The sequence below is a fragment of the Egretta garzetta genome, unplaced genomic scaffold (genome assembly GCF_000687185.1).
Source record: "Egretta garzetta isolate BGI_Z169 unplaced genomic scaffold, ASM68718v1 scaffold509, whole genome shotgun sequence".
NCBI classification, from domain to species: Eukaryota; Metazoa; Chordata; class Aves; order Pelecaniformes; family Ardeidae; genus Egretta; species Egretta garzetta.
In genome coordinates this window covers 848,554-874,187 of record NW_009260814.1, presented here as the reverse complement: position 1 = coordinate 874,187, position 25,634 = coordinate 848,554, and the positions used below count along the sequence as shown (strand labels likewise).

General features: G+C 36.9%; 1 protein-coding gene across 2 annotated transcripts in view; it reads left to right on the top strand.

The window, feature by feature from the left end:
* QSER1 (glutamine and serine rich 1) overlaps nucleotides 1-13,345 on the top strand; it is a 41,989-nt gene extending 28,644 nt beyond the window's left edge. For both annotated transcript variants that reach the window (XM_009646921.2, XM_035902322.1), the window contains 8 exons: nucleotides 252-368; nucleotides 994-1,127; nucleotides 3,400-3,611; nucleotides 5,257-5,394; nucleotides 6,737-6,834; nucleotides 10,130-10,282; nucleotides 11,664-11,759; nucleotides 12,354-13,345. In XM_009646921.2, coding sequence (XP_009645216.1) covers nucleotides 252-368; nucleotides 994-1,127; nucleotides 3,400-3,611; nucleotides 5,257-5,394; nucleotides 6,737-6,834; nucleotides 10,130-10,282; nucleotides 11,664-11,759; nucleotides 12,354-12,494 — 1,089 coding nt within the window. In that variant the 3' untranslated portion in view covers nucleotides 12,495-13,345. The remainder of the gene's footprint in view (nucleotides 1-251; nucleotides 369-993; nucleotides 1,128-3,399; nucleotides 3,612-5,256; nucleotides 5,395-6,736; nucleotides 6,835-10,129; nucleotides 10,283-11,663; nucleotides 11,760-12,353) is intronic.
* The last annotated feature ends 12,289 nt before the right edge of the window (nucleotides 13,346-25,634 follow it).

Sequence of the window (25,634 nt, the reverse complement as noted above, 5' to 3'; positions counted from 1 at the left end):
AGTTAAGACATCACACCATAGGCAAAGCCGGTTGGCACAACTGTGGAAGTAAAATTTGTACTTTGCGTTATACTTACTGTAATTCACATTATAGTGTCTTGATGCAAATGGCACATAATGACTAAGGAATTTGGAATGACTTATTTCCGTTTTATCTCTGGGTAACTTGCTCAAAAAATATAATGCACAAACTCACTTCTGGGAGAAAAGTACAACTGCTGTTTATAGTAAATAATTTTATGTTCTTACAGGTTGCTTTACAAACAGGAAAAGAGCCTCCAGCTATTTGGAAAGTACAGAAGGCTTTATTGCAAAAGTTTGTTCCTGAAGTGCGAGATGGACAGAGAGAGTTTGCTGCTACTAACAGTGTGAGTCTTAAAAATTCCTTATGAAGCCTCATGGGAACTGATGTCCTTAATGGAAGTCTAGGGAACAAAATAAAATGTGATTCTGACATACATTCTTAGCAAGCATCCTTGGTGGGAAAAAAAAGGGTTCTTGGTTTCCTCCTACTCTAAAATTCTTTGTAAATATATTAATGGGCAGATTCTTTGCTTTCCAACATGGGTTCTTTGGTATCATTCAGGCTGCATAAAGGAACAAGTTTTCACAACCAGCATAAAGTCAGTGGAAGCACGCTTGTGAAGCAACAGCATTCTGCAATGGGAGGGATACAGATAGGATACAATTTCAACAGGCAGTCCTTGGCCAGGCAGATAATACTTTTGGGATAACACATGGGGAGGATTAAATAAAGAGAGAAAATGAAGCCCCAAGTACTTCTTGCCTTATTTTCTTACTTTAAATATTATTTGGAAATCCATTGGAGAAATTCTGTTAAATTGCATATGCTGTAGGATGGCTCATTTTTGTATGTAAACAAGTTGGTTGTAAACGGACTTTTTTACTTTAGTTACTTCAGTTTTTAATTGTTAAACTGAATAATTTTACTTGACAGAAACACTTGTGTATTAATTTTTATTTTTTTTTTAGTATCTTGGTTATTTCGGGGATGCAAAAACAAAATACAAACGAGTGTATGTGAAGTTCATTGAAAATGCAAACAAAAAGGAATATGTCAGAGTATGTTCAAAAAAACCACGAAGCAAGCCTGTACAGTCAGCAAGGTACTTTCTTTCAATTTGTTTTTCATTTTGCCATGTTGTTTTCATATCAAGAATGTACCTATTTTAATAAACAAGACTTATAACTCAGGATTTTGTTGATTCAGATTTAAGTTGGAAACTGAGAACTGTGTGTTCTTGTTTTAAGAAATAAGATATAAATTACTGCCATATCAAGACTTCGCTACATTGAATCTGCAGATTGCAATAATTGTCCGGTTTAGAGGTGTTAGGGCTCCACCCACTATTTCTTTCTGTCATCTTTTGCCCTGTTACTCAACATAAGGATAGAATCCTACAAGTGTAACAATTTGAATGTTGTTTTCTCCTATCCTGTGGACTTTGCAAGTTAGGTATGTTTTCCCGGATTGCTTTCATGGCCATCCTGTCCCGGTATACTAGAAATACCATGCTTTCTTCTCGATCCTGGAAAGTTCATTTGAAAACTGAAGTTCATTGTTGCAAGGATGCTTTTCTTTCTTTTGTGTGTCCTTGAACACTGAGGGTATTTTACTTCTTTTATTGCACCTGCTCTACCGCCCTCACCCCGCCCCAGAAAGCCTTATCTCTTTGAGTCATCCCATGTAACCTCTACCCATGCCTTAAAATCAGTAATTCTAGCAGTATTGCTTTTAAACCTCCACCAAGGATAAATAAACCCCCAAAAAATCTGTGACTCTGGAGAATCATGTAAAGAATGCAGGGCAAATATAGTGTGGTTTTGTTTATTCTAGTAAATACACTACTGGTCCTGCAAAATGTTATGACCATAAGTGTCTCTCACATAGGTACTTCAGCTATCTCTGAGATTTCCTCTGTCACCTTCCTTCTGACAAGGTGTTCTCACTTGAAGTCATTCACTTGCTGAGGGTTTTGCTGTTGCATTTTGTGTTGACCTTTGTGCTTTTGGAAAAGATTGCAGAGTCTGTGTTGTACAAACTCTGTCACACTTCAATGCTTAGCTTATTTTCTCACTTCAGATGATATCTGAAGCTTTTCTCCCTATGGCTTTTCAGTAATTACAATTCAATGCAGATATGTTTCCTTTATCAGATGTTAGTGAAGTAATAAAAAGAATTGCAGTGCTCTTTTTTCAGTAGATGACGGGGGGTTTAAGTCCAGTTTGTTCTCAAAGAAAGCAATGCCATCAGATAATCAATTTTGTAAAATTATCATGATCTAATTAAAACTACCTAGGATTTTGATGCTGTTTGTTTCTTGGGCTACAGAAGACTGTTCCAGAACCTGTTCCTCCAGTACTCTGAAACAATCTTGTCTTTTAGCCAAAACATGATCATGATTAGCTTGTATCCATATATTCTCCTCTTAATACTGTTTTTGGCTTTTATTTCTGTCTGTCCCTGGTGTTTCTACTGCATGATGTATTTCTGGAGAGCAGTCAGGTTCCACCTCTGTCTTCGTTTCACTAAGCTGGATTAACCAAAGTCTTTCAACTTCCTTGTCTAAGGCAGGCTTTCCATTCCTCTAATCATCCTAGTATCCTACATCCTTTTCAGTTTGACATCTTCATCTCTGACAGATGACTAGAATTATTCACAATATTCCAGAAGATACTAACAATGTTTTGTCTGTACATGTCACAGCTTTACCATTTGAACTTTCCCCTTTGGACAAAAATCTTGCCTGGCGCTTCCCAGGATTGTGTTCCCCAACACGTTCTCAAAGCTGCATTGCATTATTAGTCCTAAAATAAATAAATTTGTATTTATGATACTAAGTTTCCTGTTTGCTTTCCTGTTTTGGGTGGTGGGAAGAGAAAGGAGAGGAATTGTCTGGTTTTGTATTCCAAGATCCTGCATTTCCTGCATTTTTACCTGGTTGATAATCTCCCATCTTTGTATCGATACAATATCGCAAATTCCCTTTGTCAGCGAATCTTATTGATTACTAGTATTTGTTCAAGTCTGTCAAGTCTGAATTTTTCATTACATAATCAATTTCAATATTAGCTCCAATCTCCTATAGTTCAGAAATTCTACTAACATTGGGCGATTTAAACTTTCTATGCCTGTCTGCCTAGTTATAAAACTGGAATACTATTTAATCACAGGTAGTTGAGAATAATTGTTAAGCATTGTATAAAAATACAGTGGTATAGTGTGTATGACCTAATTCCTAGTTACATGTGACAATGAAGTAAGTATATATAATCCCTGGAGAATATATTCTAGTTAAATAAGGCTATAGCTATTTTATTAATGGCAAAACTTGTGTGGTAATTATTTTCATAAAGAATGTCTTCATAATATTACAGGACTATTCATTGCAAACCTAGTAGTAGCAACAACAAAACCCCTGATCCACCAACACCAAAACCAACAGCAACAAAAGTCTCTTCTGTGAAACCCAAAGCTAAACAGCCAAAGGTGAAGGCTGAACCACCACCAAAGAAAAGGAAAAAGTGGAAAGAAGAGTTTTCATCTTCGCAGTCTGATTCTTCACCTGAGGCCCAGAGCGATGAGGATGGTGAGCGAGATGATATTGTTAGCATCTAGGTCTATTTGAACTTAACTGAAAATATTATAAAAATATGTTGTTCGATCTTACAAATTTTTCTTCACTAGCCTCAGGAAAACAAAATTAAATCTGACAGTACCATGCAAAATTGCTTTCTTAAAACTTTTTACTTGTTTGAGCAACTAAGGTTACCTCCAATGTAGTTTATTAATTATGTAAATATATTTTTACTACTTGCTTTCTAAGACAGGTACAATTGCAGAAGAAGGAGCTGATTTGATTTTCAGACACATCTCAAGAATCAAATTCTTCATTAATTTTCCATTGCAACCCCATGTCATGTCTAGAATAACATTCCTGCAATGCCTGTCTGTATGCAGATGTGGGCAGAATTCAGATGTTACTGGTTTGGGTTTTGGGGTTTTGTTGGTTTGTTGTTTTTTTTTTTAAAACCCCAGGAGAAGAAGCAGTTGACTTTTTGGCTGCTTCATTGCTTGTCTAAATGCCAGCTGTTCAAATGCAGCCTGCTGAGCAGATTTGTTGTTAAGACTTTCATGGTGTCTTGGAACATTGAGGTACAGTGTTTGCAGTAATTCTCCAGAACAGAGAGGAATTTTTGAAGTGTATTATGTTTATAGAGATTACTTGTGGTAACAGATGTACAACGGTTTTTGCAGTTTTTTATTTATGTCTTGTATGTTTGAACTTAAGCTGTGTTGTACCCATGCTTTGTATTGCAGTATTTCCAAAGCAGGCTGGCCTCGGTGACTTTAACTCTAGGTAAGCTAGGGTTGGTGGACTGGAACAGCGCCTCTGCTGAAGGCAGCACCTTTAAAATAACATTTTTTTCAAGCAAACTTACTCAAACAGCCATTATTATCTACAACTGCCCATATTTAAAATTTCAGGTAACCTGGTGATGATAGTAACCCATAGGAATGTGAATATCTGAGAAAGTTTAGCAGCCTTGCTGGCTAAATTACTGCGAGATACTGGTATTGTAGGTGGAACCTATAGAAAGCTCCAGAATGCTTACTGATAGTTATGACTACTTCATGTGCATATTTAAAATAGCTGTCTATGAAAAAATAAAAGCTTCCTCAGAATAAGCACAAATATGCCTACATTGCTTCACTGATCAAAATTGTTTTTTGTGCGTTGGACAATTAGGTGGGGTTAACTTTGGTGCTATGCAGGCTCCTGAGTGACGTTAGTGCTTTTGAATGTTTTTCTGCTGGACTACTTTGGGTTTTGTGGTTTTAGAAGGTACTTGCATTGACACGAACCTGCACTTAGAGGCACTTTGCTTGACTGAAGTTATTCATTATCCTTCTTCTCTAGACTTTTCACCTACAATACTAGAAAAATATTTAGATTACCTCAAATATGATAATCTAAATGCTGATAGTTACAAGTAATTGTACATGCTTCTACAGAAAATTGTATCATTTGTACCAGATTTGGTGTTTGTACCTGGTTTTGGCACCTAAGTAGTTTGAGCATTATTTCTGATTGTATAGAGTTTAATCTCTTGGGATACCAGTAGAGGTCACTTGTGTTTTAAGAGAGAAGGCCTTTAGTTTTGAAAAACTAAAATACTTATTTGCAGGATACTGAAGGGAAAAAAAATCACTATATTCTGATTAATTTTCAGAGCTTGTACCTCCAGCTCCCCTTGTTACTCGGTTTTTGAATACAAGAGCTATGAAAGAGACTTTTAAGAGCTACATGGAGTTGCTTGTTAGCATTGCCTTGGATCCAGACACAATGCAAGCCTTGGAAAAGAGCAATGGTACAGTATGTTTAACGTGTATGTTTTTATTAGATGTTAAGGTTAATAATCAGTAAGGTAAATGTATTTAAAAAAAAAACCAAAACCAAACAGAAAAAAAAAAACATCAAACTTTTAGCTACATACCCACATCTGAAGAACATTTTATGCAAATTACTTGTGTGTGTGCATGTATATATACATATTTATATTTGCACTATCTCCTTCAATAATCAAAGTAATTTAGAAATTCTGTTTTGTCTGCTTTGTTACATTAGGCTTGTGCTGTGAATGTCAGAACTGAGCTCTTTGTTCCTCCTGTTACTATCTTTTAAAATCTTGGCAAATGTTAATTTCAAATTACAGTTTTTCAAGTGTGTGTTTACTTATTTGTGAAGAAATACATTTATAAGTAGTTCTGATTCTTGCTACTTAAAGATTCAAAGCTACTGCTTTGAAACTCTAAAACCTTAAAATTCTGATCAAAGACAATTGCGTTCCACTTCTTTGAGGAGAAAATGTCTGGACAGTGGACTCCAGGATACAAAAGTCAAAACTGTTCTATTTTTCAAAATTTAGCAGAGACTCATCTATAGAGATAAAGGTCCCAAAGAGCAATCATTTCACATATTATTTAGTTGCAGGCTGTTGTTTTGTACTATATTCTGTTCGCCTGTATTTAAAAACCCTTGTTTTCTAGACTCTCCTTTTCAGGTTTGCTCTGGTTGTGCATTAGTGCACACTTACTTCAAGGTTTCATGTCCATGCATTATGTCAGTAGTCCCACTAAAAGCAAAGAAATTAACTTTGTAAATAAAAGACTCCATACCGAGCTGTAAATTTTCATTCCTGGCCACATGCCTATGTTCAAACATATATTGTGCAGTTTAGAGTGGTTTATCAGTAACTTTTATCAGTAAACACTTTCCCCAGTTTCTTTTGTTATAAATGCCAACAGGGTCATATCTTGTAATACGGAATAGCAAATGTCAAAACCACATATTTGTCTTCATAAAACTGCCAGTTTTGTTGCACAGAAAAGGATTATCTAGGAAATGGTTGGAAGTTGTCTCTAAGATTTACGATGTATGTTGCTCTATCTTAATTTTTTCCTTTCAACAAAGAAAAGTCAGAGAAGGAGCAGGATTGCAGTCAGCAATTAAACTGTGTAATATCTAGACCAGTTCAGCAGGCTGATTCAAAAAGATTTTTCTTTCATGTTTGACATCAGTTTATGTGCGAATTGCATTAATTTTTGCTTCCACTTTTTATGTTAATGGGTAGAAGTATAGATTGAATAGAAATCTCATTACTGTGTGTCTCTTAATAATCAACTGCAACATTTTTCTTAATGTGTCTTTAGATGAGCTACTTTTGCCTCACATGAGAAAAATTGATGGCATGCTGAATGATAATAGGAGAAGGCTGCTTTCCAAATTAGGCTTGGATCATACTTTCAAGGTATTCTCTTTTAAATTCTGGGATGTTTAAACTAAATGTTATAAGTAAGTCATTGAATGCATACCACACAGGCACAACTTAAAACGCAGAAGGCAAATTTGTAACAGAAGTGAATGTGGATTTGAAAGAGATGCTATAAATTCAATGCTTGTATGTGGCATTTGGAGAACATTTTGTGATGGAGGAGTTTATACTGCAAAGGTAAAGTTCTAGTTTTACTCCCCATGCTTTATGGTTCATTTTCAAGCATTTTTTCTTTTAAGCTTCTCAAGTTTGCCAGCAGAAAATGTTTGCTATCCTTCTAGAGCTTTTGGTTAAGTGATTTTATTGCCTAAAAATCTTGAACTTTTACATGAAATAGCTATGCTGTGGAGCAGATGTCTGAACTTCTTTGCAGTAGAGAACATGACCAGAGTAGTTTAAAACCAGGACAGAGGGACTTGAGAATAACAAGCCCACATTACAGCAACTTTGGCATGGTAATAGAAAACAGGTCTGGCGGTGTACAGGGAGGAGAGCAGCCATTTCATCTCAGTAGAGAGAAGGTAAATGGGAAGATAATCACTGTGTTTCCTACTGTTCCCACCCACCCTTCAAGCAAGAGCGCAGATTTTGAAAGTGCAGTAAAGTGAATTAAGGTTATTTTCACTCATGTCTGAGAACTAGTTGTTGATGTCTACAACCAGACTGGTTATTTCTTCATGTAACAGTTTTGAGACCAACAATAGTAGAGCACACCTGCCTATAAACACCATCAGACCAAACTTGCTCTTTCTCCTGTCCCCTTATGTCCACAGTACAGAGACACTTCTTGAAGAATCAGTTGTCTCTCTGTACTACTGTGTGCTTATTGCTGAGAGGTAGGTAAGGAGGGAGATAATAGCAGACATGGCAGTCCTGCTTTTTCATCATGAAATCTTTAAAAGATCTTTTTCCCCACAGCCCATTCCTGGTAAGTCTTATGAGACACTAAGTGACCTTGTTTCGGGGATGAGAACATCATCAACCAGTGAAAGAGCTTTAATTCATATGATTCTTGAATTTTTTTATTTTTAGTTACACCATTTTCCCAGCAGCTGTACAATCTGTACCTACTTGAACAGAATCTCTTGTGGCTTCCTCCTTGCAGTAGGAGAGCATAGGGAGGCCTGTGTACTTTCAAACTATACACAGGGCCTCAGAGAATTAGCATGTATTAACCCCCCATTTGTGTTTTTCTTTTGTGGCGAGAGCTTCGTGTTAATGGTTATTTCTATAGCTGCTTCTTTTAGACCTGTCTATGCAGAGAAGGTAGGCCACAATAAGGTAGGATACAAATTTGTGGAATTGCGGTTACATTCATAGCACACGCAAAGCAGGAAGTAGCTTATTTGGGTTTTTTTCCCCCAGTTTAAAGGAAGAAACCTAATCTAATCTTCTCTAATACTAATATGTAATTATACCTGCTTATTCAGTTGGAGTTCATACCTAATATAATAGCTTTGCTGGGTGTTCACTTAGTAGCAGATTATATATCATATCTAAAGTTAGCTTAAGCCTGTATTTCATAGTATGATCTGCAAGAAGGTTTATGGAGTTACGGATGTAAGGAATGGATTGGCTTGTGATGTAAACTGTGAGATAAAAAGCCTTTTATGTTTGCCTTCTGGTATGAAGGTACCAATAAGTGAAAAATACCATTATCGTTCATTAGTATCATTGTTTGAATATTTTTACTATTCTGCAATTATAAGTATGGATGGATTTAGCATGTTTTTTCACTGTATACAGTTAATATGGGATATTTTGGCACTGTATTACAAACGAAATCAGACACTGAAGTTGGCAGGCAGTGTTTGGTAGTTTACAGTTTTTCATGGCCTTTGGGATATAGGTTTTTATAAACAAAATTAGAAACTATTACCGTTGCTTTAGTTGAAGCTTGGTAAATGAAACAGCTGAATTGTGTAAATTTGATTTGGAAATAATCACCATTTTACGTCTTGCACTCTCAAAGATGTGGAAATCGCTAGTATTTTCTTCTTCATTGCAATTCAGATTTGTCTGTTTTAGGTCAGTGGTCCAGCCATGTAAACTGTTCTGGTTAATAGGAACTCTCCAGAGGAAGGCAGAAGTGCTGAAAGCCCTTTGACGCTCAAAGTCAACCTTCAGGAAGGCTATTACAGTGGATAGAAAAACTAAATAATTTAAACCTGTTGAAGTTGCTGTTCCAGTTTGAAAGCATTGCAATGAATATTGTATATGGACAGGTTAGCTAGTCCAGGTTACTGCTACCTCTGTGCAACTATCTCTGTGCGGTAGATTTTATAGTTTTTTACTGAGAGGGTTTTTTTGTCAAGCAAAAAATGGCTGATGTATATAAAGTGCTAAGAAATTATAGGCAGGAGAGGTTGTTGAATTCTAGTACTGCTTGTTAAAAGAAAATACCAAAATTTAGTCAACTTCCTATTTTAACCCAGTAGTCCAAATCAAGTCCTTAAGCTGCAGCATTGATACATTTTTCTGTATGCCTGATTTTTTTCCCTCATCAATACAAAGATATAGATGTTTATTTAACTCAAAATGGTTTTCTCAGTACCAGATTACATAGCATAAAAGAGCTATTTCAAAGCAGCTGCTAACATAATGCTGTATTTGTACAACAAAGTTGTATTCAAATTTACTCATGCAAATAACGTAGATCTGAAGTTAGTAGAAATGCAGTTCAGTCCCATGAGTTAATATGTCTTAAAAACTTGTGCTTTTTGATCTAGCCATGTACTTCACTGTGCATAAGCTTTTCTACCTTACAGATAGGATAAGATACAATTAATTTGTATTTTGCAAATTCTGGGACAAAACCTTTGAAGATACTTAGGCATCAGATCCCTGCTACAGTTGGCAGACTTCCCGTGCCTGACTAGGCATGAAGTACTTGGGCATCTCCTTGACCTTAGACATTCTTGGGTAGCAGTGGAATGGAAAGCCTTTTAAAAGGTAAAAATTGCCTAGTGGAGCCTTTTTTTGCTCTTTCTAATGAAAGAATCACAGGTGATGATCTGAGATACAATAAAAGGATCTTCTCATCTTGAAAAAATTATAGTAGTCAAGAACAGGTGGTCATGCTTTTCAAACTGTATATGGTTGCTTGATCTGATAAAGACCTTTTATCAGGTCTTTTGTGGAAGAATAAATCATTTTATAATAGGATGTACTCTAACTTTTCAAAGAAAAATGGCCGATTTGTCAGCAGTCTGACTGGCTAGCCATTCTTGAATTTTTCATAATCCTTTTTCTTCATATACTCTGTTTAAAGAATGCTTTGGAAAACTTTCCTGAACTGACAGTGATCACTCGAGATTCCAAGACAAAAAGTGGAGGAACGTCTGTGTCTAAGATCAAAATGAATGGCAAAGCTTACAACAAGAAAACACTGAGGGCTTCTAAGTCAACCACTAAATTAGCACAGGTGAGTGTTCAGGGGGTTCATTGCTGCCACCATCTGACTTCTAATATGACAACCACATTTTTATAAAGTACTGCTTCATGTATGATGTTTTTTGTTAGATTTATCAAAATATAAAAGCTTTGTTGAGTGAGGTGCTTTTTCTGTAGCAAGGGAATGTTAAAAAATAACATTTAAAGCAGTATATGAAATCATTGTTTTTACTCATCTGTGGAACACCGTTATATTCTAGTAGGGAGACAAAATATAATAAATAGGGGAATAATTATGAAATTATTTAAGATCTGTGTTTAGACCCAAATGCTCTAATCCAGTATATTTATACAGGAAGTCTTCTGTAGCAACTACTCAAGATTGCAGGAAGATGAAGTAGTAGTACGCAGCTTCCCTTACGCAGGCAGCAGTCGGTAGGTGTAGTTGGATGGGAAGGGAGAGGTGAGCTCTGGTGTTGCTGTGCTTCTCACTCATTGTAGCACGCCAAACAACAGAGCCCTGCTGGAGCACGCTCTGCTTCTGTCACCACCAGAGCAAAGACTGAACTTCAGGCCCCGTTTCTGCCTAGCAGTCAGCCTCCTGGAGTGTTGCTGAAGCAGCAACAGTTTGCCTTCTTGCCAACTTGCCAACAGTTGTGGTAAAATCACTGTGTAGCTTAAACTTGCTGCAAAATCTCTAAAGTAAATGATACAATGGCTTCTAGATCAGAAATGAAAAATTAGTGTTAATAATGTAAACACTCAGACTAGATAACTTCTTAAAAACTTAGTCCTTTATTGCTCCTTTTCTTATTTCCAATGATAGAATGAAGCTATGTATCTTATATTTAAAAAAAATGTTTTAAAAAGTAATGTGGTGAAGCTTGAGATGCACACATTGTTTATTTCCATAATATTCCTAGGGAATGCTGTAACTAGATTTTGCTAGGTACTGGCTTACATAAGCTTACCTCCCAGCAGTAAATAGTGGCTAGACAAATGACCTGTAAGTACAGCCCACGCTCAGATTTCTTGCCAAAGTAAGATAAGCGTTAGAGAACTATAGATCATCTCCTCTGAAGCACAAACTATATGATTTTTTGCAACAAATACCCATCAATCTGGTAGAAAAATAGTTAAGCTTTGGTAATTCTTGCAGTCATTCATGAGAAGGTGTTGTCTTGCTCATTTTAGACTTGCAGTGCATTCAGGAGGATTGAAAGCATTCTTAAACCTGGTAATTGTGATGTAATATAAATTACAGTGTACCAAAATATGTCAAAGCAGTTATTTGAATGAAATACTCAATTTCTGAATTGCTGAAAACAAATTTGTTCACAAAAGAAAATGTCTTATCATATATTGTATCTTGGAAAATAAATATTTACCTAAAATAACTGTTCTTTTTGCAGGAGTTTACAGTAGATCCAGAAAAAATACAGTTGTATTCTTTATATCACTCACTCCATCATTACAAATATCACATATATTTAACATGTAAAGAGGAGGTAAGTATTGTTCTCTTTGAGATACTTTTACATTTATTGAGGGAATTGAGTCCAACTAGAGGGACTGTTCTCTTCTTTGTAAATGAGTATAGATTCTGGCCTTCTATTTTAGTTAATTCTTTATGACAAAGGAAGGAGTATGCTGAGCACATGTGTTGCCCCTAATGGGCACTGCTGGCTAGAACATTCAGATATGAGGCTTACAAGGTTTGTATGAAATCAGTTTCCCTCAGGATAGGTAAGCATTCTTCACTGTTACCCAAAATAAGCAAAACAAATTTTATCAGTGTGTGTAGCTCCTCAGATCTAGAAGCTACTTTTAGTCTTGGAATGCCTACTCCTTTATTTTTCTGCAAATCCTTGGTGAAAATGTTCCAGGTAGCAGAAATATTAGAGTTGAGCTCAAGTTCAGTTTGTTAAGAAATGCCTTTTTGGGGCATTTCCTGCTGTTTTTAAAGCTTAAAGGTTTTCTTCCAACGAAGGTTCGTATTTAACTGCAGAATATAAAAACGAAAATTCTGAAATGCTGGCAGCCTAACATCTATATGTGTATGCATCTCTTTCTCTTCTCCCTCTTCTCTCTTTTTTAAATAGATTTCTTCTGTTCAGAAGAAGAGTGCAGATCTAGGACAGGAAGAGATTGTGCAGCTGTGCATGAAAAATATAAAATGGGTGGAGGATCTTTTTGAGAAGTTTGGTGAACTTTTGAATCGTGTCCAGCAGAAATGCTCATAACAAAAATGTATCCCAAATCTCACATTTTTCTACGGCACTAACCTGGTGGAACAGAAAGCTCAGAGAGAGGCTCTGATTTCTTTTACAATGCCAGACTGCGTTCCTGTTTGTAGCCATTTTTATTTCTCCTTATGGAACTTTGTGCCTTGGCTCTTGCTAAGGAAAAGTGATGCTGCCAAGGAAATCAGTCCTTTGGAGATGGATCTAAACATAAACCTAACAACATTTTTAACCTGAAGAATTATTTTCTATTTTGTAAACTACTGGATAACTTAGTTTTATTTTCAGAAATGTTTTTGACAAGTGATAAAGCATGCACTACATATACTTTTTTCTTTATTGCTAAAAAGATAACAACACTTAAAATACTACAGATTTTTCCATCCCTGACTAAGCAACAGAACAGTCAGCGTTGGGGTGAACTAATTTTTACATGTCTGGCCACCAAATTTAGAGCTTTGTACATTTTGTGAGCAGAGCCGGAGTGACATCAGTTTCTGCATACGTATATTGCCATCATAAAATCCAGAAATATCATTATGCTTTATGGACTCCTTTTACTATTGTCATGTTCAGGAGACTGAACATGGAGTTGGTGCAATCCTATGACTGCTTTTTGTGTCAAATTATATTGTAATGAAAGACAATGACCTTAACTATTTTCCCTGTTTTGAAGAAAAAAAAATATTTTCCTTTATACTGTGTTTTTTTTTCTTTTGGAAAAAAAATTCAATTGTACATTTTATCTCACTAATAGTTGTATTTTTCACAGAGGAAATATTGTGGTTAAAATTGTTTCATGTATCTTTGTAATACACTTCCCATTGTTTTCAGTAAATCCTATTCATTTATATGTTGAATTCATATTGTAAACTATATATCTCAAGGTAACCCTTTTGTTTATACAGGTTTGCTTCAGTGTTAACCAGAATAATGCATACTAGACTAGTTTTGCTTTAAGTGTAGTTGTGTTAGACACTGCAATTATTTTCTGATACGTGAAAATAAATTTCTTACTAAACTAGCACTTGATTAACTGAGAGTTTAAATGAAGAGCTACTACACTTTATCTTCGTCAACAAAGATTGATGATTGAATAGACTATATGCAGTGTTAAACACAGCTTACATTATTGTTTGTAGAACTGGCAGTTGCAGAGCTGTTCTCTTTTTGGTGCCTTTCAAGTCTTCAGACATCTTTGTAGCTTTTTTACCCCCTCCAGTTTGTTGACAGTAGTGCCACTAGTCACACTCAGACAATGAATGTAATGGGCTCTAATCAGGAGAACATTTTCTTTAAATTTGCCAACAGAATGCCTTACTGAGTCATTCAGAATGGATATGTACTCTACTGGCGTCCTAAAAAAGTAGTCATGTTGGGTCTTTTTTCAGATAATGTAGAAAAAAAAAAATCATTCCTTTATTCTTCCACTGCCACTTAGTGCCTTAATTTCAGCCAAGAAAGCAGGGTTCACTATTCACTGGCCAAATGAAATAATGTTTATTGCCATGTGACCTTTTTTTCCCCGTTACCTGTTTTGATCCTATTTAGTTGTTAAATATTCATTAGACCTTAGAACTATAAAGAGTTTAATGAATAGATGTGAAAATGAATTATTTGGTCTTGAGTAATCAAATAGAGGTTTAAATATTAAAGTATGTACAGAATTTTAGCTGACTAGTTCTAGAACCTTGTAGGATGTTTGCCATATTTCCAAAGCTTTTAATCTTTTAAAAGCAATAATTCTCCTTTACAATTTGTATGCAGACTATAGTGAACAGAAATGGGTATGTGCCCTTGCCTTTTTTAAAGCCTCTTCAGTAGTGGTTTTACTTTAAAAGGGAGGTCACTATCATGTTAACAGATGCATTGTGCTACTGCTACGTCTACTATAATCAAGGAGAGCAAGATGGGGTTTGGTTTAGGAAGAATGTGCAGGTTGCTGGAGCAATCATGAAGCTAATTCATTTTCACAGTGAAAAGAAGTGTAGAACATAGGATTGAAGAGTTGCTGGTGTTTCAGTCATACTGTGTTGAATCTGGTAGGAGTTAGAGTTTACATGGTGAAACCAAACAGCAAAGTTACCAACATTGGTAGCAATCAGCTAAAATGATTTTACTGTAAATATGCACACTGGAGATATAGTAGAAATGTGCCTGGTATGCTCTTTGATCGATAGTGGGTGTTCCCAAATTTACTTAGTCTATTCCCTTACTGGGTGGGGGTGGTTGGCAGTGTGTGTAGGTTCGTGAGAGGTTTTTACTTGCCCAGGCAGAGTTCTGTTATCATGTTACAGTGATAGGCACAGCACAGTCTGGGCATTCCTAATCTGTAGTTTTAAAAATGATTGGGATGCAGACTGAAGGAACAATAAAGTTGGCTCCTTGATGGTATAGTAAAGAACTGGTCAGACTTTGTGTCTCACATACCCCTTCCTAATAGGACTATGAAGCAATTAATGAGAGAGGTCTTTGTGCTTTCTAAATGATTTCTATACTGCTACTGTATACTTACTCTAGATTTTTGAATCTAGAATTAGCTTTAGGAAGCTACTTGTTTTAATCCAAGTCCTTAGAAGCTGAAAAAAGAAATGAGAGGCTTTTGGAGTAGCTTGTCCCTGTTTAAAAAATAAGGTAATTCTAGCAACAACCATTTAAAAAAAAAAAAACAAAAAAAACCCCAAAACTCCAGACAAAACAAAAAAATGGCCAGGATGCTCTGCACTGCCATAGAAGGTGACCTGGCTTATTTTTGGCTGGTGTATTCCCAAGGCCAGTTAAACAAGCACTGTGCCTGCAGAAGACAGGAAAACCCTGTTTTGAATAAAAGTAACTATCCCAGACTATTAGAGATTAATATAATAGAGCTTCCATCTTTGTCTTGGGCTGCAAAAATGGTGGCTGGATTATTCATTTACCAAATTAGAGTAAGTAAAAACATGGAACTCTCAAGTGTGTTGAAGGATCATAAATCAAAATAAAGCTTTGTTAGTGGGATTGAAGAGATTTTTTTATACTGAAGCAAACTTAGAAAAAAGTTGATGTACAAGTTACTTTTTTGCACAAATACTTTGTTTTGTTGCAGTTTAGATAATTAACTCTGCACCCACACCTCAATCTTTTTTTTTTTTTTTTTTCCCCCCCCCCCCCCCTTGAAGTAACATCCCTTGACATCTGACAGTGGAAATTGAGCACTCATTTGACTGCAAGAGAAAATGCACTAGGAAAGGAACAAAACCCTCCTCAGACTATGAATTAGCAAAACACAAATTAAACTAATTGTGTGATAAATTACTTGGTTTTTAATTCCACTATTTTTTCTTTTAGTATGGCATCCCTGTTTACATTAGGTTTGTTTTTATTGAAATACAGTATTTCTCTTAAAGGCAGGTTTTCTTTGAGATGCTACTTCCAAAGTTTTGCTAGCAAAAAATCAGAGACAAAATTGGATTGAAAAACTGTTTCTGAAAATGGCTAAGGACTTTAGGGTCTTTGAAGTTCTATGACATGTATTGTATTCATATATTGTCAAAATGAAATACTACTTTTTAAAAAGTCAGATCTTACAGGTTGTCTTCCAAGTAAATGATTTCCATAGGGAAATATATTTTAAATATTATTTAAGTATTTACTACTATTTAAAGCAATTTTAAAACAGAAAAGCTAAAACTATGGTCACAAAATGTCAGTGTGTCACCAATCATTTCTTATTTCGTTGCCAACACTTGACATTTGGTCTCTCTTACCCTATTACATCCCTGTGCACTACACAATGCACATTCTGCCATATCTTATTGTTTAAGCTAATATTAACATGTCATTGTTAACAAATGCATGTTTTGTGTATCTCCTCTACATATGGCAAAAAATGAAGCTAGGGCTAATTAAGAGACACTTTATGCGTTCTTAGTCCAGATTTTTCAGGTGGTCCGTAACACAATGTATGGAAATGTGAAAAAGGACAGTTTTGTACCATTCATGATGTTATTAACTAAACCCATTAAAGTGAAAACACTTTTTAAACAAAAACCTTATAACGCTTAGTCATTTATTGTTAAAATATGAAGTCTGGAAAAGTGAGATTATTGGAAAAAAATTGGCAATTTAGACTACATTTTCTGATCTCAATTATGAAGAAATGCAGTTCTAGGGTTTGGTGGGTTTTTTTCATTATATTGCATGGATTGAGCTTGCCTGATTTATTTGATGTTTTACATTTATGAGTTCTAAATGTTCTGAATTAATTTTCACAATTTATCTGCCAGGTGTTAAACTGATGTGATAAGTGAGTAGCCAGACAATTGGGGTAAGAGAGAGGCTACTGCTGCGATTCAGGTGGTTTTTAGCTATACTAGTTTCTTTTGTTCTCTTTCTTGGTAAACTAGAATGGAAGAAATGGTGCTGTAGAGGATTTTAGTCTTACACACACACAATTATGACAAATCGCTCTAAGATACTTTTTTACGAATATTTTTCCCACACATGGGGGCCTGAAGTCCCATGATGTGGATATAGGCCATAAGATACATGGTGGGCATTCTCTGAGCCACTGGCTTGCAGGAAAAGGTGAAGCTGAAAGTCTGGAATTTCTTTTTAATGGTCCTGGGTATAAGAGCTGCTTCTCAAACCAAGATGAATATAAAATGAGACATTTGGACATGGAGTTCATTGTTTTCTCCAAAAACACATGGGAAGTCCCGTTGCAGTGTGGAGCCTGAAGCTTTTGATGCTGCGTTCCACATACAGGTTATAATTTATTAAGGTGGATTTTTTTTTTTTAAAAAGGAAAAAAAAGCAAGAAGCTGAATGTATGCAGCTTTTTAAAGGAGTATAGCAGCTCCTGCTATCAGCAATTTATGGGTAAGTATCTTAGGCAACCAAAGTAACTTGTTCTGCATTAGGTATTTGCCTCTTCTGTAGAAAACCTAACAAATCTCTGTTTCATTTCCAGAAACTAAAGAACAGAAAACTGTCTTAAAATTATTTTAATTTGATCTCTTAAAACAACACAGCAATAAATGCAGAGAACAAGCTATTTATAAAGGAGAAAAATAAAAGGTGAGTCAGGGAAAGCAGCAGAGAGTACAGGCCTGCAAAAGTTTCTCTCATTTGTCCTGGGTATGTCTTTGATTTCTGCTTTTAAAAGTTCCACTGGGCTATTTCTTTTGTGCGTGTGTTTAGTTTTGGTTGGGTTTTGTTGGTTGTTTTTTTGGTGTGTGGTTTTTTTTTTTTAGCTTCCTGACACACACAGGGTAGAGGGAAGTAGCAATAACAGCAGTGCCCATGGGCAGGACTGAAGGAGCAGTTAAGGCCCTTTCTTTTAGGGAAAACAGACTCAGAATAAGGTGGGAGGGCTCATATGTATGTGATGGTTCACATGGGAGGAATCTGAGGGAGAAGAGGGGTGGATAGCTGGAAGAAACGTGGGCCAGAGGTGGGAGGACATCAGAAAGGAAGAATTTAGAGGGTGAGGCTAGGGGAGCTTTCGGCGTGGAGGTGGTTGAGGAGCAGAGGGTGTAAGAGTGGGAAGTGGTCCTAGTTAGGAAATAGCTTCCCTTGGGCATGCTGCACCATATGCATGGACTGCAAAGCAATGGCAAGCCAGCAGTATGATCTGGTGGCAGGTAGACATTCCTAGCTGTTACCATTTTGCCACACACAATGACTTTGTAAGATCAATTCAATCTAGTCCTAATTCTGCCTTTTGTTTTGCTATAAAAAAGGGGTTTCTTCAGTTTTGAAAAGCAGGGATGCCAGTCTATCTCTGCATAGAAGCAGTGGTTTTTCATTGCCTCCTCCCGTAGTCCATTTTTGAGTGTGTGTATTAAGGGACTGTGGTTCCTACTCAGTTTGTCCTGTACTGACAATGACAGGACATTGACAATGACAGTAGTTTTTATTTATTTTTGTAAATGCAGGTATATAACCAAAAGTTGGGCACTTACCTTTCTTCAGATGTCTATGTGAAGGGTTAAAAAAACCCTTTGCTTTTGGGCTGTGTTATAGCAGGGATGGATTTTTCTGTGTGTGGAATGTTGGAATTGTGATCATTCCAAATAAAACCAAAAGATGCTACATCCCTGTGCAAATTGGGACTTTGATGTAGCTAAGGGAATCTATTTGGAAAAAAGTTGCTAGTATTTTAATCAATCCACTCAGGTCTTATACCTTGATGTAGACAAGTATGTGTATGGTAAGCGTATACTGAAAAGCCATTAGAAGAGGGACATTCAAGTAAGTGTGTGTTAGTGAGAACAGGAGTAATACAAAAATGTGTGGGTAATGATGCTAGTAGTAAACGAAACTGTAGAATTTCCATCCAGTATACAGTTAATATATGAATTTTAAAATACTGTAACTGAGTCCTAATGGAACATGCTGAGGAGTTAAGTATTAATTATATAGTCTTTGTAACAGCTTCAAAACTGGAGTATTTATCTTCTTTTAGACACACTGGGATGTTTACACACACAGGAGAATTTAAATTGTGTATCTGATCCTGTGCATATGATGAAGGTTATAGATGGTAGTGGCCACTCTTGGCTCCAGCTACTATGCTTAGCCTTAAAAATTCGACTTAAAATGCTATGGTTATTTTTTCATAGGTGTTTTTGGTCCAAATTGTGATTAAGTCTCTCTTCATTCTACATGTGTTACTTGAAATCTTAAACTATGTCATTGGGAGTACACACTGTAGCCTTCTAAGACTTGCAGTAAAGACTTCTAAGACTTTAAACTTGGCATCATCCTCTCTTCTAGCTATGGTGGCCGCTGGTGTGATTTGCCTCTGCATTATTTATGTATCACATATTTTTGCTGAGGCAACAGAAGGTAAATGGTATGATAATTGAATAACAGCTGAAGCATCAATGTTTTATCATGTCTTTAGGTCAAATTGGTAACTTGTTCAAAGCTCCAGGAGAATAAGGATTTAGATCTGTTCTCTAAGTAAAAGCAGCTTTGGTGGTTTCTGAAACCTCCCAGATTTTTGTTGTTGATCAGCATGTAGAAATTACTATCCCTCCAGCTTTGATAACAAAAGAGAGTAACAGAATGCTTTTTATTTGCTTCAGTGCAAGGTCCAGCAACTTTGTTTGAACAGCCAGAGAGGTAGTGTGACCACAGTCAATGGACTTTGCACTAAAGGAGTTGAAGAGAAAGCTCACGTGTTCTGTGAGAACCCAACGTTGCAATTCTGGAACCAGATGGGTTAAAAAAAAAAAAAGGTAATAATAAGTGCTTGGCCGAGGTTTGTTGCTTTCTTTTTCTTTTTGACATGAACTCTGCAAGTTCTCTTTGAGTTCTAGTGGGGTAGCAAGGTTCTCTGCAGGATGCTTCCAGGGCCATTTTCCCATCCTAAACTGTGGGCCTGGTAAAACACGGCATAATTGAGTTTGGTGGCTCCCACACATTGTACAGAAATAAAAAAGGTGAGTTATAGATTTCTGCTTGTAGCATACATAAACAATAAGCCTGATCTTCTGCTCTTAGAACACAAGCCTTGCATTCAGTGTAAATATAATTGGTATGTAGCTGTTTTCTGAAGGCATCAAAACAAATGGTCAAAATCAGGAATTCAGTTATGCTTGGCAAATCCATTTCGAGTTCTCATTTTTTCCCCCTTTACGTGTCAGCTCATTCTGTCCCATTAAGCTGGTGCCACTAGTGGTTGTTGCTTACTTTGGGAGCAGGGACATGAAACTTGTCCCTGGTAGATCAGTGTCAGTTACTACCTCAGCATGCTTCAGCTGGAAATCACTGCTCATTCAGCTGGACCTCCGCAGGCTCCCCCAATCCTTTGTGAACTTACCTAAAGCTACTTTCAGTCGTAAGATAAGTTAGTGGATTTGGTTTTGTGTTGCAATACATGGGAGATCACGTTCAGTCAGTTACTGCAGCTCACCTGAGAAATCCCAGCTGGGTAGATGGCAACTTGGAACGTTTCAGTTATTTGTGTCTGATTGTACTTGCTCATTCTGGTCGAACAGGTTTCTGGTGACAGTGAGTCTTTACTGTTCAGTGAAGAGTCCTTATCTAACCAGTATCGCTAGGACCATGCCATCCTGTGCGCATTTAGGTGTGCTGCAGTCAGTCTCTGGTTATAATACGTAATCATTCTTGAAAGTCCCAGAAAACTTACACAAAAGTTGAAAAATCCATTTAAGTCAAAATTCCTTAGTATTTATTAAGACTGAGAAGCAGAGGCTTGTCCCTGTGGTTTTGGTGACATCGCTAATAGTCTTTGCCCCCTGCACACTTCCTTACAGTAGGCCGTCTCAAGTAATCCTGGCTCCGACTCGCTCCCTTTCCAGCCCCTCTGCGTGGATTCTTACTCGGAGCGCAGCGTGTTCCACCGGAGGTCAGTGTGCACCAGCACAGGCTCAGCATGTTGCCTCCCTGCCCTTCATTTGCCATTGCCCCGCTTGACTCGGTCCCACAGTCGCATTGGTATTCCATCCCAGGAATGGAAGGATTGCGCTCCTTAACAATTCACCCTTTGTTGATTCAAACAGTCAGTCATCCAGAAGCTTCTGTCCTGGGAACTTGTTTATTGTTCCAGTCTATTCAAAAATGCAAGGATGGAATCCTTACAGATTTCCCATCAGTATAAAATGCTGCATTTTGTGCTTTGGGAGTAAATCGTACCCTTGCCCAAGCAAGAGTGCACCTCTTTGTGGTGGGGCAGCCGTAGTTGGCATCATGGGCTGAATGTTGCAGGATGGCATCGTGTCCCACGGGACCTACTGCTACATGATTTTTTTTAATTCGAATGTAGGTGGGAAATTGGGACTGAGCAAAGTGAATTTGTGCGTAACCTGCTCTGCATCATAAGGGAGACTGCCAGTCCTCTCTAACCCATGGAGTTCAGCCCCAAGCAAACTGCTCGTGCTCTTGAGTACAAATAGCAGAACGCGTTACTTAGTAATAAGGCAGATGGACTACGGGAGTTCTTTCAGCTTCCTTCATCTGTCTGGCATATCAAATAGCCTTTTGCAATCCAAGGTTGTATGAATAGCTGTTCATTTTCTTAAATTTGAGATTAATAAAGGTGGAAGAGAAAACTTTGTGATTTTTATAGGACAGTTTCAGTATTAGAAAAACATGTACTGGACTTTGTATCTTCGTGCAATGAAATAGGGGGGATTTGATAATGTTGTAACTATGACTTAAAAAATAGTAATTTCTGTAACTGAAGGTGTTGATTTTCCCTTACATGAGTACATTTATGTGACAGTGTCATATATGTCATATGTCAAAATTTTGTCTCATCATTTGTGAATGGAATGGAGCAACACTTTAAGGGTTACTGTTCAAAATGTTCTCCTTTCGTCAACTTCAGTACTGCAGTGAATACGAGCATTGTTGATATTTAAGTGTGGAGAAAACAAGAGAGTAACTGTTCTAAATAACTGGAATATTTTTATGAATTTTTATGGTAATTATTAATTGCTATGCTTTTTCAGAAACTGCAATAAAGATTAGGTTCAATAGATCCTTGCAATTATGGCAATATATAAATTGTATGTATGTATAAATTTAAGCTGTGTTGACGTACACTTTAACGCTTCTATTGTTACGGGAAGCCATTTGAAATCTGAAGAAAAAGGTTTGGTGTAAGAGAGAGAGCCCTCTATAGTCTGATGTGTTTATGAGATGTAAGATTAGTATTTGAAATGCAGAGCTTGTGTTAATCCTTCAGAAAAGTGGGATCTAAATTCTTTTGAAAATAAGAAATTGGATAGTACTCTTCTGCAAGAATGCCTCATAGTCAATTTTCAGTGACAAATCATTATTTTTTTTCTATTTTTTGGCACTTAAAATGTGAATAATAATTGGGACATTGAACATTTCTTGGGTGTAGAACACTTTATTTTCCAGGTTTGGGGTCCTTTCAGTTTTTCTAAAACTTTTGAAATGGAAACAGTTTTTTTCCTTTGTTTCTTTCAACAATACATCACATTTCCCAGTCACTTAACCAGTATTTGATCTGCTGTAGATAAAACAGCAGCACCCCATACTTCCTATTAATACGCTTCCATCTTTTTAGGCAACACATCCTCCAACTTCTGTCTTTTCAATAATGATACTGAAAGACTTAGTCACGCAGTCATTTTTTACTTTGTGAGGTGCTGTATTCAATTACATCTCCTTCATTTGTGCCCAGAATACCTGGAAATTACAGGTGCTCTCTCATCCAAATACTGGTTGGCTGTCCAGCTTCCAAGTTCATTATGGAAAAAGCTAGACAGCACTTTACATAAAGGTGTTCATCCTCACTTTGTGATGATACATGTTCTATTTTGCCTTCTCTTTCCCCGTAATCAGAGAAGACCTGCATGTGGGTCTTTATCATCATCTTTATCCTCAAGCAAACACTTAATTGACATGAGTAAGCTAATCGGATCCCGAGCAGCAGACATGCCTGAAATTGTGGCAGTGGAATTTGAATACTGTTTCTGCTGTATGCTTCTAATTAAATTCTACAGTTCTTACATAAGACTCACAGAAATCCTTGAAAACTTAACTTGTAAATTCTTCAAAACGTAGACCACTTTCTCGATCCTGTTGTGGTTGGTAGGAGCATTTCTAGATGGCCTGGAAATAAATCAAAATAGATTTTTCTTTTGCTGTTCCTCGCTATAGAAGTTCTTTATGACAGTTTCAAAGAGTTTGACACAACTGCACAAATTAGGACTCAGCTGCATAATTCGTTAAAAATACATTTTAGTCACTATAACTAGATCACAAAATTGTTGTTCCGTGCAACTTCGCCTAACATTATTAGATGGAGAGCCAACAGAAAAGCTTTCTGTATCATCAGACTTCCTCCACTGGTGCTGTTTATCATCTCCCTTGCAGACTTCGACTCTGCAAGACCAGGTTTTGAGACATTTCCCTACCGTAGCATCTGTCTCTCTATGTAGTCCTATATTTTTTAGTGGAACTGCTTTTGGAGCAAGTTTACTGTTCCGTGTGCATGTAGGAATGCCACTAAGTCGGTCCTACGTGATTTGACGAACAAATTACGTTAATTATTACTTTGTAACTGGCATTCTCTTGTGCACCCTGTGTTCGACTTTATGGAGGTTAATTTGGGGAAACCACCATGGAAGGTGAAGGCAAATACAGTGTGTTGCACTTTTGTCCTGAGATCTTTCCACTGCAGTCTAAGGGATTACACCAGCTAAGAATGACTGTACTGGCTGCATGAGATTGCGTTCTTGAAAATGACTATATAAAGTATAAATTAATTAATTATGTATGTATAGCATTTTTTTAATGTCCTTTGATACCAGATCCTGTTTGACAACAGCTGCCATCTGCCTGTGGAGAAACTGGTGTGTTATGGTTGTGGTCACAGTGGGGAAACACGGAAGCAAAGGCAGAAATCTAGGGTAGACTGCTGATCACCTGGTAATAAAATACAAGAATAAAAATCTTATAGCCCTCTAGATTAGCAGCTTACAGTGCATTACCAGTGGTTCACTCTGTTCTCTGCAAGTGGTATTTCGACAAATTGTCCTCTGATGTAAGGTGTAATGTTCTCGTTAACTGATTGGTACACCTCCTATTTGAAAATGTTTTGTCATTCTAAATTCTTTCAGGACTGTGGTGGACTGTTGCAAAATGATTGACTCCATCACTTTATTTCAACAACTATGCAAAAATAAAGTATTTTTAAAATTTAAAATGAACTCAGGCACTTATATTTGCAGTTAATATATTTTGGCAATCTGTCAAAGTCTAGCATCAAACTATTAAAAAAGTAGGGAATAATAAAATAACATATCCTGGAAATCCCCACTGACCCATCCATTATATATTTTTTATTAGGTTCTTAATGGTAAACTGCCAAAAGACACCAGTGAGTTAGATATATTTTTTTTTAACATCTTCCGCTTTTCTCCCAAGAAAGAAATCTCTGTCACTTCCTATTGTTGAAAAATTCCATGAACTTTCATTTTCAACGGTTAGCATTTTGCTAAGGTTTTAATAGATTCCTTTTTTCTTAAGACTTAAGACTTCTTTATTTGAAAAAACAAGAACTTCCACTCTTAGAACTCCATTGTTAAATACTTTGTGACCTTAAGTCTGCGGTATCTAGTTCCCTGTATCCAATTTTTCACAGCTCAAAATGAAGTCAATTGTTTATTCAGTTGTATACGATGAACAAAGTTACAGTGCCCTACCTTTAAGCGTGACAAATGGGCATAAAAGGAGGGTGACTGGAGCTTCAGTGGATAGCGGAGGTCCTGCACTTCACACCTGCTTGCACAGAACTTGTAGAACAGGCTGAAGTTTCACAGGGGATTTTGTTTTGCAAAACTATCATCAACAGTTCATTGAATAATCTGAGAACTCAAAATGAATTTGTGTATCACTTGTAATATCTATGTTATTTGGTATATATGATACACTTTTGAGTTTGTGTATCATGGAGGTCAGTTTGGCTTTGTGTCTGCTCTTACTGAAGTCAGTCCAAAAATACAATTGAATTTTATGTTGTTCTAATACGCTTCCACTGAGTAAGAATCATCAAAATACTCCATACTTCGTAGAAAATTATGTTGGATCTCTCAGCAGTTTCCTGCAGACAGTAGGGAAAAGTTTTATTATGCCAAAAGTGAATATATTATTTCATTCCAATAAAAAACACCTACTGCTATAATAAACAGCTCATATAAGACATCAGGGGGAAATTTCAACCATATGTGGTTGTTCAAGCCATATGTCCTGGTAACAAGCAAGAACACTGATGTGGTTTGTTCATCCATGGTCAGGTACGAGGCCTGTTTGTGGCTTACTTAAAGAAATAGAGCTACATGGTAAATACAGGGAAAAAACTGCATTTTGTGCTCCAACAACGGGGTTACACCTAGGAATGCAGGGTAGTGTTTGTATTGCCGTAGGAAGCATCACGGGTTTTACAGCTCCGGTGCCGGTACCCAGCCGAGAGCAGCAGTACCCTCTCGCACCAGAACCGTAACGCTGGTAAACGCAGACTTCGCTGCGTTGTCTTCCCCTCTCCGCCGAAGGCAGTCGCTGTTCATAGATCTTCCTGGTGTTCACAGTCACAGAAACGAACGCTTGTAGATCTGTCCGGCCGCGGGTCAGGCTACGTCCGCCTGGCCGATGGGC